This window comes from Aphis gossypii, chromosome 2, assembly GCF_020184175.1.
Source record: "Aphis gossypii isolate Hap1 chromosome 2, ASM2018417v2, whole genome shotgun sequence".
Taxonomy (NCBI): Eukaryota; Metazoa; Arthropoda; class Insecta; order Hemiptera; family Aphididae; genus Aphis; species Aphis gossypii.
This window is the reverse complement of record NC_065531.1, coordinates 12,053,383-12,068,780: the sequence shown is the minus strand read 5'-3', so window position 1 is coordinate 12,068,780 and position 15,398 is coordinate 12,053,383. Positions and strand designations below refer to the sequence as shown.

General features: G+C 27.8%; 1 protein-coding gene across 1 annotated transcript in view; it reads left to right on the top strand.

The window, feature by feature from the left end:
* Positions 1-15,398, top strand: part of LOC114123832 (histone acetyltransferase KAT7) — a 73,322-nt gene that overhangs the window by 54,271 nt on the left and 3,653 nt on the right. Inside the window, exons 9-10 of the mRNA XM_050199746.1 lie at positions 1,297-1,443; positions 6,513-6,619. Coding sequence (XP_050055703.1) covers positions 1,297-1,443; positions 6,513-6,619 — 254 coding nt within the window. The remainder of the gene's footprint in view (positions 1-1,296; positions 1,444-6,512; positions 6,620-15,398) is intronic.

Below are 15,398 nucleotides of genomic sequence, written 5' to 3'. Positions count from 1 at the left end.
ATATTATAGTATATAAAACATGATCATTTGTGAAATTTATGTTTACTACTCAAACGAAATTTTCTCATGAAAAAATCACTCAAAAAATCAAAATTTAATTAATTTGTTTCTATTGGCATCAAAGTTTTCCCATCACATAATCACGTTGTATTTATAATTTATATCGATGAAATCTTTGTTACAAATTGTTCAAATTCTGCAGCAAGCCACTTAGGCATGTGTAGCTATATTTTCTATAGAGTTGTTGAAACGGTTAATTCATTTTATATGATTATTAGTATTGAATTAATGCTAAATGGAAACCGTCTAGAAGTGGTACAGTATTGATCGGAGAAATGCAATATGTTTGCACTAACGTGGGTTGAATGCAATTAAGTCACCATTGACCCTCGTAAATTAAGTTATCTTCCTAAATGCCGTGTTGTATACGTATATACATTATGTGTATAGTATTTTGTGGTAAATTCTCATCTCTGATAATAATATAGTTTCTATAATATTATAATAATATATTGGTATGATTCAAGCATTAGTTATGAAAAGTTATGGTTATAAGTTGTAAAAATTCAAATAAAATATTCACATAATAATATTAAATAAACGTGATCACGCATATCGTAGTATATAATTATTGTTGTTGTCGGTGTGATACATTTTAATAATGTTATTATTTTTAAATTATAATACACATAGTAAAATTATACAAGGGCGTTAATTCTCTTCCACAGAGAACAAAAATATAAAAATATTTCCCTCGCCTAACCTAACCTATTAAATAATATAAATGAGTAACGACTATAATTTAAAAATCATCATAAGTTCCCATATCTTTAAAACGTATTACCATAGATTGATTCTTATTAAACCAAGTTAAATAACTCAAAACCTACTCTTTCAAATTTCAATCTAGTTAATACAAATGTATATAAAATAAAAAAATATTCATCTGCTCAATAACTTACAGTGTTCAAATAAATTTGCACTGTAAAAATTATCTTAAATTTTCATAAGTATAAAAATATTGTTTTATTTTCTTTATATTTTTAACTTTTTTCGTTCATATCAGAAAAAAAAATGATAATTTCTGCAATATTTTTCCGAAATCATTTATATTATCATGTAAATAAACAAACTAGGAATGAATGTCCTTATATTATTGTGTTTTCTAGAATCTAGAATATAATAATAATCGTATCATTGAATAAATAATATATAACAAATACTATTGATTATATTCATTATATTTATAACGATATGTCATTAAACGTTAGTAATTTTTTTTACGTGTTTGCATAGGTTACTTGCTGACTAGAGTAGAAGGTAAAGTCGGTTCGCCCGAAAAACCGTTATCAGACTTGGGTCTGATATCATACAGAAGCTACTGGAAAGACGTATTGCTGCAGTACCTGTGCGACTTGGGCGGAAAGCAACTGTCCATAAAAGGTAAATATTGTTATTATTTATTTTATCGTCGTTTACGTCGATCCGAAGATCCGAGTTATCTGTAATTAGCTATAACACTAAACTGTCATAATAAAGTATCGTCATCGTCTCAGAATCTATATTATATTGTAATATACTGTCATCTCTCTCGGATTTTATCGATGATCCCGTTTACGTGTATTTATGTGTGTTAGTGTGTGTGCTGGCACGTGCGCGCATACAAAACGACGCAATGCTTTCGTCATACGCCACACACACACACACACACACACACACTCACACACATTTATGTATAATATGTACGTACGTGCGCGTTTTATAACCCTTTTTGCCCCAGACATCCCCCTCGTAGCACCGCCATCCGTCGACAACGATATTATTATCACCGGGGTGTAAAACTCATCGGAGAATATACGAGTATACCTACCCTATATACGCGCTCACACAATACTTATTCTCTGGGTATATTATACGAAGAACCGCGTGTACGCACTGTGCACTTCGGATCGTCGTAAAAACCTGCGCACGCGGTATATATAATAAGTTTTATACTACGTCGTAAAACGCGATTATTACAGTGGCGAATAAACCCTCCCCTCAGTCCATCCCGTACACAGCCCGTCTTGTATAGATGTATATAAAGAGAGAGAGATCACTGACCCCTGCGTATATTATATTTTATTGTGTACGTGGTATTGGACATAACCTGCGACAATGTACAACTGTATACGGCGGTGCGATACGCGGACGGGACGTGCGCGTGACGGCGTCGACGGTCGGAAGAAAACCGGGCCACAGACTTACGATTTATTATTATTATTATTATTTTGTGTTTATACTTATGCATTCAAACTTGTCGGTGAATCGACTGGGGATTTTATTATTATTATTTTTTATTACTTTTCACCCTCAAGAGTGGATTAAAATCGTACACCCCATCGATCTTATACCAGGTCGTACAAATATAATACATGCATATTGAAATATCTTTCTAGTCAAAAAAATTGATTTGTTTAAAATAGTTTAATAAGCTTAAATACTAAATTTGTTTAATTCCAAAGTATTAGAAATGATATAGGTATACCTATTATACAAGTATACTCTCGCTTCGATGTATTATTGTATTTCAAAACGAATCACTCGAAACGTAGACATGCAGAACCAAAAGTAAAATACCTAGACGAACATTTTAAGTTTAATTACTCTTACTTAGCTTAATAAATTTTCTCTTCCGCATTCTACATTATGTCTTTCAATTATAATTGAAATACCGTAATGCAAATGAAAGAACAAAATACATTATTTAATCAGTAAGTGACGCATAATTTGTTATACCTCTGATAACAGAATATTACTCAAAAATACGTATACCTAACGTGTTCGTCTCGTTACTACCATATATAGTTATGTTATACCGTAACTGTTGTATCTTAAAAATATATAATCATTCTTTTACAATTAACAATTCATTACTAGTTTACTATTTATTTAGACACAATACTTGGTAAAGATTGTTTGTGACAAGTTTAATTTAAGCACGCTAATTTAGAGAAAACTCACATTATGCATTACGCATGTATATTATGAATACGTATACTTCCAATAAGCCTCCCGTGAAACACAATTATTATTAAATGAATAAAACATACAGTATTGTCGGTATTACGTTTTAAACTATCTAAGTTTCCTGATTATTTTACAAGTATAAAGCAATTACCTTACTGTCAACGCAAGTTTTATTCTTTGAACATATTGTCTTAGAATTGTGCGAATTCTATTAAAGTATAAATGTATTACGTGAAGAATTTGTAAATTATAAAAGCATAGGTATGTCTTGTTTTTTTTCTTAAACTCCGATGTAGACTTTAGCAAAACATAAAACCACTATTATTAAAAAATTTATATATATGATATATTTATTGTTCTCTACTTGTGGGAAAAAACATATATATTATATTAAGCAAATTAGCTTAGAATATTTATCGCATTTGGCAATGTCTCAATAAATGCGGAAATGCTCTTGATACCGTAAATATACCAATTGTACCAGACCTTCCGTAAATATATATTTATGTTCTTTTGAACATTTCAGTTTTTACACTCCAATTTATTGATATAAATCATGATGTAATATTTTTACTGTATCATTGAGAATACGAGAATTAAATATTATGGATTTATTTTAAATTTAACCAACCGTTAATGCTTAGTTGTGTATTGGACTCTTAGTGATAATTTAAAAATGTCGGCTCCACTATTGCAGTTTGTCTCACGTTCATCCTCAACATCTCTCTCTAGTATAAACGGGCTTTAAATTTTCAACTTTAAGTATAAAACTTTACAAAACATCTCCCCAAAAACATGTACTTCGAGACCCGTGTTAACGTTATAGATGTGATCAACTTTTTGGATTATTTCCTGAGGGGATTTTTCTTTTAACCGCATATTTCGTGACCTCGACGATCATATATATTGTTGAAAATACTGCGCGAATTTCAACCAAATTTTGTATACTATACATACATAAAAAAGAACATTAAACCAAGAAATTTACGATGTTGGGTTATAGGTATCTAGTTTATTTTGTACACTGTAATGGATGTGGTTAATTTGAAATTAATCAAAAAAATCATTATTTACCATGAAACTAGAATTTTTCAGAAGTATTTTAATTAAACAAATTAATAGATTGATTTTTTTAAACAATAAATTATTAATATGCAAGTATCCGAAATTTCGAGTATTATTTGTAAAAGTATATAAATATATAATAAATAATTATTTATATTGTTTTAATAACGAAGTTGTATTTTAAATAATAATACAGATAAAAGTTAATTTTATACTTTTTTACTTCAATACTTCGTATTTCATTTTAAAAATTTCGTGTTGTTTATTGTACTGTTTATTCATTTAATTAACCCCTATTTTCTTTATGTAAGTACCTAGTTATGTATTTTTTCATTCAATTTTCTTAACAGTATTTTCTTATTTCAATTTTGTAATTAATATATTTCATCATGATTTTCAAGAAACGGCAATAGAAGTTCTTAGAAATACAAAAAATGCATTTTATAATCATTTCCGACAGATTTCAATATGTTCATAAATTATATAATAATACTTACTGTAACTTATAATATTATATGGAAATATTTCATTATAGTGTACTAATTTAACGAGCACTTTTACTATAAAATATAGCCATCGTTAAAAATTGTAATCCCTATAGACTCGTAATAAAAACATTTATAAGCTTAAGAATGATGTATTATTAACTAACCACGATATTTGCGTATATTATTATTATTTTTTTTTTTTAATTACTCCGGGGCTAATAAATACGAAAAATAAAAAGAACCTTGATAGTTTTAATGATTACGGCCGTGCAATTGAGACTCTTAAGATCTATACACAGACGGTTTTTGTTCATTTATCAACGTTCGCAACCGACTAGGACTTCTTTCTAAGTATTCACACGCTATTGTTTCCACTTTACATTATGCAACGCACCATAGTGAGTTATATTTACATGTTGTATGGCTAAATTTCTTATTTGGTTCGTCGGATGAACAACTACCCTCGAATGCATGATGTCGTGTAGTGTTATGATGAATCGTCTGATCATGTGTTGGTATACATATGGTTTAGAAGTCCTGGATCACTCTCTTTATTATCACCGTGACAAATTAATTCGTTTTTCCGCCGCAATATTTTGTTTTATTTTTTTTTATTTAGTTAGCCAATTCTAATTGAATGGCAACCATTTCAAAAATTTCAAAATAATTTTTTTATGCAATTTAGTTCTCAATTTTTTTCAAAATCTCAATTGGAACGCTTTTTATTTTTAAAAGTGCATTAATCGGTATGAATTAATTTTAAAAAAAAATTGTGTAGATATTTATCCAAACATTGAATCTTAATCTATTGTATGTAGTGCCCAACCACAAAATTGTAAATGTTTTTCTTCATCACTTGCATGCAATTGTTAAACAAATTTTGTTTTCTATTGGTTTATTTTTTATATTTTTTATATATATATATATAACGTTGTATAAATGAATTATTTACTCTAATCCCATGCTACAAAAAGTATGAATAATTTTGCAGATACAAGTTGAATTTCAAAAAATTTTAATGATATGTTCAACATTTATTTTGTTTTTTAATCTACCTGATCTCCCTTTTTCTTATTTACATTACACAAGAGTTAAAATTAAGTTTGTATTAAAATTATTAGAAAATCAATGAAATTATTCAATACTATACACTGCTTAATCATAATATGATATATCTAATATCTACCCGATTTGTTTGATTTTATTTCAATTAATTTTTAATTTTAATTTTAATAAAAATCTTATTTTTTTGAATAAAAATCCAGGAGATCCAAATTCAGTACATTTTCTCTTAAGTATATATATACCGTGTACTGTATAATATATCGTTTTCAATATATTTGGTATACTCATATAATTATGTGTATTTTCCCCATTATCAATTTATTATGTAATTCCTTGAACGTAATGTCTTTATATGTTATAACTCTTAATCTTTAGATTGCAGAAATACTCGAACCATCAAACGGCGTTTAATTTAAATTAAATACAATTGTTTGTCCTATCGTGCACAGCTATTGTACACAAGCTACTGGTATATACAATAAGACTACATTTTAACGTTGAAATTGTATTTCAATATTAATACCGTATTATTATAAATGTTTGTGATACTTTCTAGCGTGTTAGTGCCGAGCGTACGTATAATTTATTGGTATAGAATGTATATTATTATATAAACTCAATATCAAATTGCAAGCAATTTCAGCCGTGGTGTATCATAGCACCATCTCGCGTTATACTATTCTGCGTGTAGTTGTGTTTATATGTGAAAATGTGAATTGTGTATAATATATTATATATTTATGTATATTATAGGTTTAAGACTGGGGTCTACAGTGTATAATAATATAAAAACACTGTATGCTTGGGCATATATATATTGACAGAATCACGTGGGAAATATATTGTAAACAATCGGTTAACGTAATTTAAAATTTTGAATTCCAGACATGAGTCAAGAACTAGCCATCAACTCCTATGATATAGTAAGCACGCTTCAAGCCCTCGGCATGATGAAATATTGGAAGGGAAAGCACATCATACTCAAGAAACAGGTAATACGCTTGTTTTATTTGATTTCGACGGGTCAGCTAATACAAAATTCATGCTTAACCCCCGAACGTCCTTCCCGAAAGATCTATGACTTCCTATATCTTATTTTTAGTATAAATTGTATATGCTATGTGTGCATGTATATACATGTCATAATACAAGCCTTTTAAATCGGAGCTATATGGAATGGAAATACGGAATATTATATAATAAGTACCTATACCTATACGTATTCGGTGTTTTGGTACCGTAAAGTCTGCTGCTAGGTTTCCGGTCGGAATATAATATACGCTCTTTCATACATAAGTATTTTGACTTCGGAAAAGTAAGATATAATATAATAAGGAATTTGTATTTGTCGAAATGTATGTTTTTTTTATGTCACTCTCGAACTGTACCGTCCATTCTTTGAAATACTTCAATAGAATAATAATAAAAAAAATTTACATAAGTACCTATCGTATACTGATAACCAATTAAATAAGTATACTTCCAAGCAATAGAATATCTATGCAATAATTAAGTTTTACTGTATCCTCATATTTTATTTATTTTTACTAGTTTATCGACTCACAATCGTCGAATATATATAATATTATGCTTATAATCAGATATCCATATATATGCCGGTATACCATATACTTGACCATTGTATTATACATATTGATGTTTATAATTTTTAAAATTAAATTTAAAAAAAAATATATTTTCAAAATACATATATTTACTGAAAAAATTAATATGTGGTGGTAAAAGAATCGCTCTATATATTATAATTTTCGTAAGTATACCATTGATATACTTTTAACTTTAGAAAATAATTTTAAAAAAGCAGCGTTTCAAAAAAAACGTATTATTATACGTTTACATGAGCATACTAGCCGGACTTGTGTAACAATGGACTTACTGTTTTTGTTATTGGCAAAACGTTTTGTCACTACAATATACAATTATAATTGTGTGTTCTTATGTATAGCATAATAAAACTCTTTGAAATCAATATAATTTACTTCTCTATTACGACTTCTAATATAAAACATGATATATCGTGACTAATTTGAGTAGCTCAATTCTTATAAATCATATAAGATTTGTAATTAAATTTTGTTTTTGTAATTCGTTTTAAAATATGCACACATTTGCAGCAGCTTGAAATACAAATTACGTTAAAATATCTAATATTAGTGTAAAGTGTTTAATTTGTCAAGTTCTAAGTTTTTTTTAATTTTTAATTTTTTTCTTATTAAACTTATGGTTGGTGTTTGAAAAATCTAAAGATCAAAGTATAAAATAATTTAATCGGTAATTTACAAAAATGAATTTACATAAAAAGTTTTTATGTCATTAGTTTCTAGAGAGTTCATAATATATGTACAATAAAATAATATTATGTTTGTACTTAATTTTGGTGACGGGTGTAATTCAGTAGACAATAAACGTTCTCACTGTCTCGTGTATCATTTACATGTACAATTATGTTATATTGTGCGGTCAAGGAAGATTACGGTTAACAGTTTGAAATTGTATTATGACTATGTGGTTTCGACTGATTATTATTATAACTATTATTAATTATCATCGCAATATAGTCAGAAATATTAATAAATAATATTATTAATAATGATAACAACAATGATGGAAATAAAAATATTTTAGAAATACAATTTAAAAATATTGTGTAAGTACTGTTGTATATTGGTTGCCCGTCCCTCCCCTAAAATAACACATAATTAACTTAAGTAGCAGACTCGTAGCTGACTTTCATTCCTATATTCTATATTAGATAGTTGTTGTATAATAGTTATGTTTGGACCCGCTTTTTGGCGTGGGCAAAACTCGTGTGTGTAGGTGTAGGATGGTTCATATATGTGTGCGCGCGCATGCGGCGGAAGTCCCGTTTTACACACGCGCTGATACCCAAATAGCAGGACCGTCGACAAATCATTATTGTGCTTAATGTGCTCATCCTCGACGCTATAATACAATATATTGTGTAAAACACACATAGGTTCTGTAATATTTGTTCACCCAATAAACGACTAAAATAATTTTTCGTTACTTTTAGCGATAAATAATCGAAGGGGAAAAAATAGAAACATTTCCAACTAAAAACTTTTGGAGTGTTGACCGGCTTCTTATAAAATATATATTTATCACAGATAAAAAATATTATATAACTTTATTTTAGACTAATTTAGTCTTCATCTAACTAAGAATCTAAAAAAAAATTATATTTTTAATAGGTTTAATAGGTATACTGAATGTTCACGTATAATAATACATTAAGTTTTCCTGGTATATATTTTGACTAAAAACTTACTAATAAAAAATAAACATATTTTAATTCATTCCAAATATATTCATTAAACATGACTTATGTTCATGCATTATTGTGAAAATGAACTAGCTCTTATATACCTTATATACCTGTATTACCCTGTATTGCTAATCTTCAGTCTATGCTTTTTAATATATCGTTATGTTGTTAATTGCTTTTTTTGATTTACCTGAATCTTATAAACATTTTCCTTAGTCACTTACTATACTTCAATTTTTTGTTCAATTTGTTCAATTCTTGTTATATAAATATTAATCTTGATTACGTTATAAAGTTTTTTTTTAATTAAACTAAACCCAAATCTAGTTTTTCTCAAAGTATAGATCTTATAAGTATTATAATTCCCACAAAAATGCAGAATCTAAAATTTTTGTTTATAATTAGTTCATAGTTAGGTTAAGGTTAGCCGGTTAGGTTACCTACCTTGTCCAAAACTCAAACAATTATCAGATAAAAATGACTGGGTATTCATAATTAAGTAGGAATGATTGGACGTATCATTCTGATTGTCCAATTTAAACTATTAAATGTTTAGTGAATTGTGGTGCACATAATAAAAGTATCCACTGTCTAATATTGTTAAAAACTTCAAGTCACTTAATGCTGTAGCTTATTCCATGGTAATAAAAAAAAACTATCTATGATCGTGATATAATTCAATGTTCACGTGGTCGTATTAATGTTTCAGAGACGATTCGATCAAGTTTTTTTCTATTCTACTCACGTATGTATTTTAAATTATTTTTTCAGTTTCAAAAACGTCACATTTTCACGAATGCTGTACAGATTTTCAATAATTTGAATTTGTTTATTTATAAAATCGCCACCACTATAATATTACGTGTCGACTTATGGTGTATCAATGTCAAACCATAATCTAAACTAATTATAGTTATTCTGTTTGGAGACTTTCTATACTAGTTCCGTACATAAATAAGTACCCATGTGCATATTTGATTAACTATAAATGTTACTTTATCGATTATCAATAAAATAATATTGGTGCATACTTACTATAAAGGACATTTTAATTCAATAATTTATTGATATAGATAACTACACATAATTTTAAGTTAAAGCGAACATAATCAATATAACTTGGTATTGAGATTTTAACCCTGCAAGTAATAACATAATCTTACTAGCTACCATAAACATTTATTATACAATGATCAATTAACAAGAAATGAGGAAACTGAGAGGATTTCCTATTTCGATTAAATACCTACATCGTTATATCACAAAAAAAAAAACAAATTAAAAATTTACTTGTGTTCTTACTATATATAGTACTGTATTTACAGTATCGTGTCTATAAAGTATTACCTACATTTTTTTATGTATACAAGTAATGTAAATTTATTGACTGTTTATTTATAATATTAAATCACGTACACTTATTAAAAAATAAATTATAAAAACCAAAATACCAAATAATTTAGGTTAGAACAACTATAGTTGTCTATAAAATAAAAAATAAGTAAATGGAAAACTTATAGGTACCTATGTATCAATAGATGTGCTATACTCATAGAGTCATAAGTATTTATAATGTTTTATATAAAAATTAAATGTCAAATATTTGTAAATACGAGGCATCCATGAATAAAAATTATCTATATTTTTACCCTAATGTTTTTTTCGAATATTTAAATACTTTTTTTAAATAACTGTATGCATATTGCATATATTATACCTAAATTATTTAAAAAAGTATCTTTTACAACATTAAGTAGTAATGCACTTAGGTTACAGTCCAGTCCTAATTATTACCATCGCTCGAGCATAGTACTTATTTTTTGATACCATCTAAGGTGATATCTAAAATCAAAAAACGTATAAACAGTTTTAAGTTAAAGATACACCCTACCAATTGATGATGTATGCCTTACAACTGATGATTGAGAAAATCAAGTGTCTATTGACTCACTGTTTTAAACAGCTTTCGGTTGTTGATTAAATGTAAATCAATTGGCTGTTGACTTACAGTTTCTCTGAAACATGACTTAGTGTTTGTCCTTCTTATAGCGCCCAAAACGAATTTACTAACTTACACAGACTTTAGATTACTTGAACAGCTAAAGACATGAATTACACGTGCCGGGAAATACGATGGGTAGTCGTCGTCATCATTCAACTGTTGAGTATTTTTATTTCTCTCGAAATTCGAAACATCAATTTATTTATTTTGTAATTCAATCTTGTTTTTGTCAATAACAAAACTTCGTTTATATTTATTATTTCCTACTACTATTATTAAGCACCTATACGTTAAGCGATGGTTTATTATTAATATTATTATAATCATGCATGTCGTCATCACGTGGATTCATGTAATAATCTTTTGTGAACAATATTACAAGATTACAACGTTTTTTCACTTTTTCAAAATACTAATGTTTATGGTGTTGTTAGTACAAACGAGACTATTGTTTTTTGTATTAATTGTGAACAATGGTAGAATCGTTAATCATCGATGTTCAAATTCCAGAAATATTAAAAGAATGTCATTTAAAGTTATTAAATACTTGATGCAAACTACTAATGGTTTACATAAAGCCTCAACAATATTAACAATATTATATAGCAGTATACAATACAGTATGGTTATGACTCGACCAAGTAATAGGTTTTGAGTCCTAATGACGTTTACTCCTTTATTAAAACTTTTATAGACTGTTCAAAGAAACAATTTATTAAGAGTAAAACTTTACGGAATCTGTTTCATCAAAGGATTTGATACAACATTTTATACATGTTTCAGTTTTTTCAATTGAACCTTTAAAATCGAATCCATTAGCTCCGGTTCGATTTATATTGTTTAAAAATAGTTTGTTCGTTTAATGTGTATTTTGTTTGGAAAAATCTGAACTTTAATATACACAAAATAGTATAACTGTATATTATCCATTTAAACAATTAAAATCAATACATAATGTTATTTATATGATATATTGTATGTAGAACAAAATATTTTCCAGTAAAAATATGATGTATCGACATAACGTTAGTCAAGTTAAAACCAACCGTAAGTTTTCAATAAAATAAGATAGTAAATATTATGCTTATACTCATATTACACACTTAGAGTAGTGGTTTCCATTCTTCTTATGAACATTATTCCAAAATTTTAAAATTAACTTTTCATGATCATTATAAAAAAAAAAAAAAAACATAATAATTTCCATTTGTTAATATTTAACAATAATATAAAACAATAAAATAACTTGAAGAAATTTATAATTTACAATTCACTATGAAAATTGATTTCTCATACTTTTAAAATTAAAAAAAAAAAAATAACAGATACTTAATAACTTTTTCATGTTCAAGAATTTCCATATGTTCTTAAATAATTGTATGAATATTGATTGAAAGTGTACTGTGCATTCTATCATTTAAAAATAAATGCGATTTCTATACTTAGATTGTATGATGATTTATTTTTCGTCTAATTACACTAAGTATTATTGAATTGAAAATGTAGCAATTTTTAAATGAAGATATTTACTCACCAATATCAACCGTTTTCCGATTCATCCCTTAAATGGTCAATATACTGATTAAACTTAATTAATTGTTCAAAAGTATCACTTTAAAAAGCAAATTTTACTACCCACGTTGAGTTTATGACTTCGTTAGCCAGTGAGAGGTATTTTTTTGTATTGTAGATAGTTTGTAAAGATGAGTGCTTAATTATTTGTTTTTCAAACTACCCACCAGAGAGTAATAACTAGTAATGACAAGTGAACAAGTAATAATGAATATTCTACGGACGTTAATAATAGGTTTTACATGAAAAAATATACACATTGCAAACACGTTTTGTCTTTTAAATTTTTTCAGTTTAATTTAATTATCAATTTTATTTGATGTTAATTGACTTATACAATCCTTTTTCGTATGTGTTAAGTTCGAAAAAACCATTGTGGGCGTTTAAATTTAATTTCTGTGACATTAAAACTATGTATTTTAATGGTAAATTTAACTTCAGTTGACAAAATCTAGTTCAATTCTCTAAAGCTATGATTAAATTTGATTAGTAAAACGATCGGAATTAACTACAAGTTATAATTAAAACTAGATTAGTAAAATGTCAAGTCAAATGGCTATTGGTAAAATAGCCCTTAATGTTATTCCTGTGTTGCGTCCACTCGTAGTATACCACTCGGTATCCATTATAGATAGGTACTCGTCTATTATATTCAAATCAAGGGACGCTAGATTGTTTGTGTTATATAATAAATGTGGCACGAGAGGGGATATACGAGTTTGTCTAAAATGTATTGCATATATTATATTAATTATAGTCAATGTTGCTAACCTAACTGTAAATTACTCATTTGACATATTTTATCTTTGATCAATCGTCTATTATATCGATGTATTATAATGTATATCACATAAAATGTTTATTATAAGTATAAGCTGTTTAATTATTGTAAATGCTAGTTGTTCAATTTTAAATATAAAAACAATTATATGTTGAAAATAAACAAGATGTACATATACCTACATAAGATGCTCCCTCACATACGCATATTTATAAATCATAATATGTAAAAGAACAATTGCTGATGTGCTTAAATTGACTATCGTGTTTGCAATAACTGATAAATTATAGAACTAATAACTCGTTATGTACATTTTATTAGTAAACGGCACTGCTCTATATCTAACTATATTATTTGATTTGATTTATTCAATAAGAACAACTGTATAGATATTTTTTTCGATGACCGTTAATGAAGAATTTGAAAAAATGTATGTATTTCATTAAAACTATTGTGTACTCATATTGTAAAGCTGTGTTAAGCCATAATTGGTGAGAAAAAGCAACATTTTCGAGCTGCTCTCTCTCTTTCCGCATGAGTTGGATTATGAGGGTTTATCCCTCCGGATCGGAAAAGATGGCTCTATAATATGTTTATTCAAAACAATGATTTTTATAATTAATCCACCCCAACCTCGCTAGAAATCCTCTTATTTCTACTCATAAATTGATAAATTAAAATATATTAATATCAAATACTTCATCATACATGTTAAAACGTTATTATTTTCAATAAATTGATAAGCAAGGGCCAATAATTTTTAAATCATGGTATTTCTGTAAATAACTGAATCGAGATCTGTACATTGATGTGTACCAAGTTCTGCTGCAGACTACACAATTTACATAGTCAACTTTCATTTTTTTTTTTTTTATCTATTTTAATAATTATTAATTAATATCACGGACGCCCTTTTATTTAATTTAGCTGACACGCCACATATAAAATTGTCCCCTCTCTTATTATTAACTCGGTTATGGCACATATGAACATATAAACACTGTCACTCGGCAGTTGGTTCGTAAAATTCTAGCTTTATAAATTTATAAAAAAAAAAGCTAAATATGTGAGTATATGTGTCTATTTATACATCGTACAAGCAACAAATAAGATGTAAAATACGACGCAAACTTTATATTATGATAGTGTTATTGTAACGACAATTTTTTATTCTGTTACCGATATTATGTATTATTCCGGCATACACTAGAAAACTATCGATATATTGTTATCGCCTAAATGGCGGTTAGGTGAAGAAGGGAGGTAAAAATAAAACCCGTCCGCCGTGGCGAGGTAAAAAAATAATAATAATGACGCCAGCCGTGGTTAAGGGGAAGCAAAGTACCGAGCACAGGGGTGTGTCCGGTTAAGACGGATAGTTATAGATAGACATACGGATAGTAATATCATTGTACCACAACGACAACGTCGAGACCGTAAATAAGGATTTATACTTTTATCTTACGCGCGTCCGGAAATTGCAGTCTGCACATTATCCGCATCAGATTCAGTTGCGCTATTGTTTAAGATATCTTCTGACCGTGATAATATATTATTATTATTTTCACATATGATATAACGCTCAACTATGACGCCAAAAATGTGTTGTGCCGATAAGTCTGAAATACATTCGCATATCAAATTCTCGATGTTTATATTATATAAATGCTATATTGTAATATTAGAAAGATTATTACGATCACCCGTTAAAATAAAATACGTTTTGCTATAAGCTTATATGTCGAATATTTTGGTATTTTTCTTTTCTGTTTTATTCGATTAAAACTATTTGGTTTCCGATCAGTGTGCAGTATTATTTTTTTAGCATTTGTTCTTTATTTACACTTTTAGTATACGAGAGCATGTCAAACGTGGGACGATATGATGTAAAACGGTTTCCTTAAGGGTCCGATTATCATTTTTGGCCAACAAGGACGTTTTGTTTTCGCCATGTTCTGCAGAGCCGTCATCACGTTTAATGCGAGACACAAAATATTATTTTACGGTTAACGTTTTTTTATAAGTTTAATCTTGTTATTTTTTTTTTTTTTTTTGTGTTTTAGAAATTCGATTACTCGCATATCTTATCGTGTTTACTGTTTGTATTTT